Source organism: Gastrolobium bilobum, unplaced genomic scaffold (assembly GCF_033153095.1).
Source record: "Gastrolobium bilobum isolate Gb01-03AN ecotype WA unplaced genomic scaffold, APGP_CSIRO_Gbil_v1 utg454844, whole genome shotgun sequence".
Taxonomy (NCBI): Eukaryota; Viridiplantae; Streptophyta; class Magnoliopsida; order Fabales; family Fabaceae; genus Gastrolobium; species Gastrolobium bilobum.
Window position 1 is genome coordinate 1 of NW_026898946.1, and position 6,683 is coordinate 6,683.

At 36.0% G+C, this 6,683-nt stretch overlaps 1 protein-coding gene across 1 annotated transcript; it reads left to right on the forward strand.

Annotated features, from left to right (window-relative positions):
• Positions 1 to 4,542: 4,542 nt before the first annotated feature.
• LOC133285704 (serine/threonine-protein kinase PEPKR2-like) lies at positions 4,543 to 6,644 on the forward strand (the record flags this gene model as incomplete). Its single annotated transcript, XM_061482976.1, has 2 exons — positions 4,543 to 4,597; positions 6,355 to 6,644. Coding segments are annotated over exons 1-2 (345 nt in total), but the record flags the coding sequence as incomplete, so codon positions are not given.
• Positions 6,645 to 6,683: the final 39 nt, after the last annotated feature.

Below are 6,683 nucleotides of genomic sequence, written 5' to 3' on the forward strand. Positions count from 1 at the left end.
ATCCTATTACTTTACAAATTAGAGTTATAAATCATGATCTCATAAGACATAAAATGTCTTTAAGTGAATAATATATATAATAAATATATTATATTATTAAAAAATTCAAAAAGCTAGCATATAGGTTTTTAGACCAGATTTAAGTGGATTTATGACATATTTTTTAAGGGAAATATTTTTCTCATGTTGCATGAGACAAATTGTCTCATCCAACACACAAAAAAGTGAGTGAGACCTACTGAGAAAAAGAAAGAGAAAGAAAAAAATGAATCCTACCCACTTTTTTATGTGTTGCATGAGATAATTTGTCACCCTTAGATCCACCGGAACCTCAAAGCTTTCATCCCTATCAATTTTGCAGCTATCACGAACATTTAACTCAAATGAGAAGGTTCACGTGGTTAACGCCAGTGAGTGAATCAACAAGAATTCCAAAATCATTCAAAATTATTGTTCCATTTTCTCAATTATCCTTGTTCTCATCACCAATTCTTCCAAAGCAGTATCGGCGCCATTCTTCCAATGTAGCGTAATGTTTTAACTTTTTCAGGCTATTCTAGGTGGCAAAGTTGAGGTGCCTACTTTATCGGGGAAGATGCAAGTAAAAGTAAGCAGTAAGCTAAGATTTACTTTGTTAGTATAATTGTTTTTTAATTAAAGAAAAGTTTAGAGGGGCCAAGGTTGGTCCATTTCAAGATGAGGGCATGCTACAAGCTTTAGTAAGGGATCACAATGATACTTATAGATGACTTACCAAAGAAAGTCCACTAATAGGACTTGAACCTGAGACCTTGTTATCGACTCTGTTTGATATTGTCAGTTGAGTCAACCTCATCAGTATAGTCTTTTTGTTCCACTATGAAATTGAATTTCGAATGACACAGAAGTTTGGCATCCCACCCCCCCCCCCACCCCAAAATCCCTCCTCTCTTTTTTAAGACCTGAATAAGTGATCTTCTCATATGAATGACTTGAGAGGAATCCTCTCTAAACCTCATGAATTTATAATTACAGTATACACAATTAAATTCCGTAGTTTCAGGGATTGACTAAACTAAATACAACAAGCACATAATCTGTTTCCTATTCTATTTACAAGGAATATCAACAGTTTCAATCATTATAGAATAAATTTATCAAAATGAGAGAGTTAAGGAACACATGATGTTTTTTCATGCAACACTTTAACATTAACATCAGCAACACTTTTAACAAATGTTTTTTCATTGAAAATTTTCCTAACACACACAAGTTTAATATCGGTGTCAAGAGATCCTACCCTTATATATATATATATATATATATATATATATATATTGTGTATGGGCTTTGGATTCATCATGCAAGAGGACTAATTTTTTTTCCTACAAAGAAAAGTCAAGTTAAATATTAATAAAAAAAGTTGAAGAGACACAATATTTAATGACTTTGGGCATGCATGATAACCTGTTCGGAATCATTTTTTTTTTAATTTATGTTCCCGGGAAAAATGGATAGAAAACTCGTTTAGTAAAACCAGTTTATTTTTTTGTTCCCGGGATAAACTGGTTTAATTTTTGTGCAAGGGAACAGAAAAAAGAATCAGAAAGTTTCTATTTATTTGTTCCCAGGCACAAAACGAGAAACACTTATCTCTCTCAATCACTCTCCACCTCTACCATCACCACCACCACCACCACCATCATCCCGACATGACCACCGCCACCATCGTCGCCGCCGCAGTCGTACCACTAGTGCCGTCGTCACCTCCCCCCACTACCACGATGCCACCGCAACCATTACCACCACATCCACCCATCACTGCTACCATGCCACTGTCACCACCACCACAATTACCACGCCGCCATCACCATCACCATCACCACTATCACTGTCACCGTCACCACCACCATCATCGTCGTCACCCCTCCACCATCCCCGTCGTTACCACCATCATCCCCACCACTACCGTCACAACCACTACCACTATCATCACCACGTCACTGCCACCACCACTACCGTACTGTTGTCGCCACCACCACCACCACCACAACCACACAACATGAAAATGAAAGTGATGATCCGAATTTTTTTATATTTAATAGGAATTATTTTTTATTATATTATTTGTTGTGTTATCAAACACAATAGTAGGGAATGAAATGGTTGTCATGCACACCATTTATCTTGTCTGTAGTAGTTGCATGACACTGTACCTGCAAGGCTGCAAATATGAATATATATATATATAATTTGCATTTTTTTACTAATTTAATTTAATATTATTTTTAATTTTAAATAAATATTATTATTTATAAAATAACATCAATCCTATTACTTTACAAATTAGAGTTATAAATCATGATCTCATAAGACATAAAATGTCTTTAAGTGAATAATATATATAATAAATATATTATATTATTAAAAAATTCAAAAAGCTAGCATATAGGTTTTTAGACCAGATTTAAGTGGATTTATGACATATTTTTTAAGGGAAATATTTTTCTCATGTTGCATGAAACAAATTGTCTCATCCAACACACATAGAAAGAAATATAATATATATCCTACCCACTTTTTTATGTGTTGCATGAGTAAATCATACAACATCAGAAAAAAATTTTTTAAATAAATTTTCTGAAAGTAAAAATTTGACCAGCTCAGATTTTATGAAAAAACATTAATGGGGACTAATTGAGAACATTCTTAAGCCCCAAAATAATATGAACCTCAAAGCTTTTCCCTATCAATTTTGCAGCTATCACGAACACAAAAAATGAGAAGGTTTGGTTAATTATAAAGTGAGTGGTTTCAAGAATTCCTCATTCAAAAAGTTCAAAATAAAACTTTTGAGGAAATTTTGGGGTGGGGGTGGGAAAACTTCTGTGTCATTCGAAATTCAATTTCATAGTGGAACAAAAAGACTATACTGATGAGGTTGACTCAACTGACAATATCAAACAGAGTCGATAACAAGGTCTCAGGTTCAAGTCCTATTAGTGAACTTTCTTTGGTAAGTCATCTATAAGTATCATTGTGATCCCTTACTAAAGCTTGTAGCATGCCCTCATCTTGAAATGGACCAACCTTGGCCCCTCTAAACTTTTCTTTACTTAAAAAAAAATTATACTAACAAAGTAAATCTTAGCTTACTGCTTACTTTTACTTGCATCTTCCCCGATAAAGTAGGCACCTCAACTTTGCCACCTAGAATAGCCTGAAAAAGTTAAAACATTACGCTACATTGGAAGAATGGCGCCGATACTGCTTTGGAAGAATTGGTGATGAGAACAAGGATAATTGAGAAAATGGAACAATAATTTTGAATGATTTTGGAATTCTTGTTGATTCACTCACTGGCGTTAACCACGTGAACCTTCTCATTTGAGTTAAATGTTCGTGATAGCTGCAAAATTGATAGGGATGAAAGCTTTGAGGTTCCGGTGGATCTAAGGGTTTTAACACATTGGGGTTTAGGTTGGGGCTTAAGAATGTTCTCACGCAGCCGTTTTAGTCCACACCTGGCCAGCTGCGTAAATAGATTGGCGGGCCTACCTTAAATCTGAGCTGGTCGGCTCTATTTGCCTTTTACTTTCAGAAAATTTATTTAAAAAATGAGAAATATTTTTCTCATGTTGTATGAGACAAATTATCTCATGCAACACATAAAAAAGTGGGTAGGATTCATTTTTTTCTTTCTCTTTCTTTTTCTCAGTAGGTCTCACTCACTTTTTTGTGTGTTGGATGAGACAATTTGTCTCATGCAACATGAGAAAAATATTTCCCTTAAAAAATATGTCATAAATCCACTTAAATCTGGTCTAAAAACCTATATGCTAGCTTTTTGAATTTTTTAATAATATAATATATTTATTATATATATTATTCACTTAAAGACATTTTATGTCTTATGAGATCATGATTTATAACTCTAATTTGTAAAGTAATAGGATTGATGTTATTTTATAAATAATAATAATTTATTTAAAATTTAAAATATAATATTAAATTAAATTAGTAAAAAAATACAAATTATATATATATATATATTCATATTTGCAGCCTTGCAGGTACAGTGTCATGCAACTACTACAGACAAGATAAATGGTGTGCATGACAACCATTTCATTCCCTACCATTGTGTTTGATAATTGTGTTTGATAACACAACAAATAATATAATAAAAAATAATTCCTATTAAATATAAAAAAATTCGGATCATCACTTTCATTTTCATGTTGTGTGGTTGTGGTGGTGGTGGTGGTGGCGACAACAGTACGGTAGTGGTGGTGGCAGTGACGTGGTGATGATAGTGGTAGTGGTTGTGACGGTAGTGGTGGGGATGATGGTGGTAACGACGGGGATGGTGGAGGTGGAGGTGACGGCAGTGGCTGCGCCAATGGTGGTGGGGATGGTGGTTGGTGGCAGCGGCCACAATGGTAGCGGTGGCATGGTGATGGTGGTTGTGATGGCATCATGGTGGTGATGGCAGTGGCTGCGACGGTGGCGGTGGTGGTAGGTGACAGTGGTGGTGGTGGTGGTGAAGGCATGGCTGAGACGATGGTGGTGGTGGTTGGTGGCGGTGGCGGTAATGGCTGCCGCAATGGTAGTGGTGGTTGGTGACAGTGGTGGTGATGGTAGCGGTTGCGTCGTGGTGATGGTAGTAGTGGCAGTGGCAGTGGCAGTGGCGTGGTGATGGCGATGGTGGCGGAGGCGGTGACGACGATGATGGTGGTGGTGACGGTGACAGTGATAGTGGTGATGGTGATGGTGATGGCGGCGTGGTAATTGTGGTGGTGGTGACAGTGCCATGGTAGCAGTGATGGGTGGATGTGGTGGTAATGGTTGCGGTGGCATCGTGGTAGTGGGGGGAGGTGACGACGGCACTAGTGGTACGACTGCGGCGGCGACGATGGTGGCGGTGGTCATGTCGGGATGATGGTGGTGGTGGTGGTGGTGATGGTAGAGGTGGAGAGTGATTGAGAGAGATAAGTGTTTCTCGTTTTGTGCCTGGGAACAAATAAATAGAAACTTTCTGATTCTTTTTTCTGTTCCCTTGCACAAAAATTAAACCAGTTTATCCCGGGAACAAAAAAATAAACCGGTTTTACTAAACGAGTTTTCTATCCATTTTTCCCGGGAACATAAATTAAAAAAAAATGATTCCGAACAGGTTATCATGCATGCCCAAAGTCATTAAATATTGTGTCTCTTCAACTTTTTTTATTAATATTTAACTTGACTTTTCTTTGTAGGAAAAAAAATTAGTCTTCTTGCATGATGAATCCAAAGCCCATACACAATATATATATATATATATATATATATATATATATATATATAAGGGTAGGATCTCTTGACACCGATATTAAACTTGTGTGTGTTAGGAAAATTTTCAATGAAAAAACATTTGTTAAAAGTGTTGCTGATGTTAATGTTAAAGTGTTGCATGAAAAAACATCATGTGTTCCTTAACTCTCTCATTTTGATAAATTTATTCTATAATGATTGAAACTGTTGATTAATTGTGTATACTGTAATTATAAATTCAGTGTGGGTGGTTTGAGTAAATGGTTATTGTTTTATTAACAGAAACGTTACTCAGTTCCAGACCTCATAAAGGCAAACTTTCTTCGCCACCATTTATTTGTCTATTACATATAGATCTCAAATAGAGAATAAAAAATACAATAATAGTATTATATATTATTATTGTCACACCCTGTTACATGTATGCAAATGAAACTATGAAAGTAACTTGCGAAACAGGTATCAAGATGAGCATCAATAGTTCACACATTTATATACACATGGAAGTAGACCGAGGGGATATGTGATCTATCAGATAATGGGAGGAGGAAAACAAAAAGAGCAGATACAGTGAAAACCAGGCACACATGTTCACCTTAATAATATCTGAGCTAGTAAGACAATGTTCATTAAGATCACATGACGCAGAGAAAAAGAAACAGAAAGAGCAGAGAGAGCATTTGACCTTAATTACCAAGTTTGAAGAAGTTCATCATGATGAGCTTTCAACTGAATTGTACTTTACTAATGTTACCCTGTACATAGGAGTAAAAATTGGAGAGTTCAGATGGTCATCTCCCTTAAGTTTACTATGTTCAATATTCAATTAAATTTGCTAGCGGTCTAAGAATAAGAGGTCCTAGAGAAAATGCTTATAATAGTTTGAAGCTAACCATTCCTACTCTAAGGTCACTTTGTTTAATTTTTAAGCATTTAAAAATATCAGTAATTCAATTGACATATATATAAATACACACACATAAGTAAAAGATACATACATACATACATGAGTCATTTATGTTGTTTATGCATAGCCTCATTGTCTAGAAATTTGCATTGCAGGTCAGGACTTGACGGGTTTGGCTGGGAGCCCTGCATATGTTGCACCAGAAGTGTTGTTGGGTAGATACTCAGAAAAGGCGGATATATGGAATGCTGGAGTGCTCCTGCATGCTCTGTTGGTTGGTGTTCTTCCATTTAAAGGGGATTCACAAGAAGCAGTTTTTGAGGCTATTAAGAATTCCAAGCTAGATTTCCAAACCGGGATGTGGGAATCAATATCTAAACCTGCACGAGATCTTGTTGGGAGAATGCTGACAAGGGATATTTCAGCAAGGATAACAGCTGATGAAGTACTTAGTAAGTTTATGATAGATTATTAATGTTTTGTA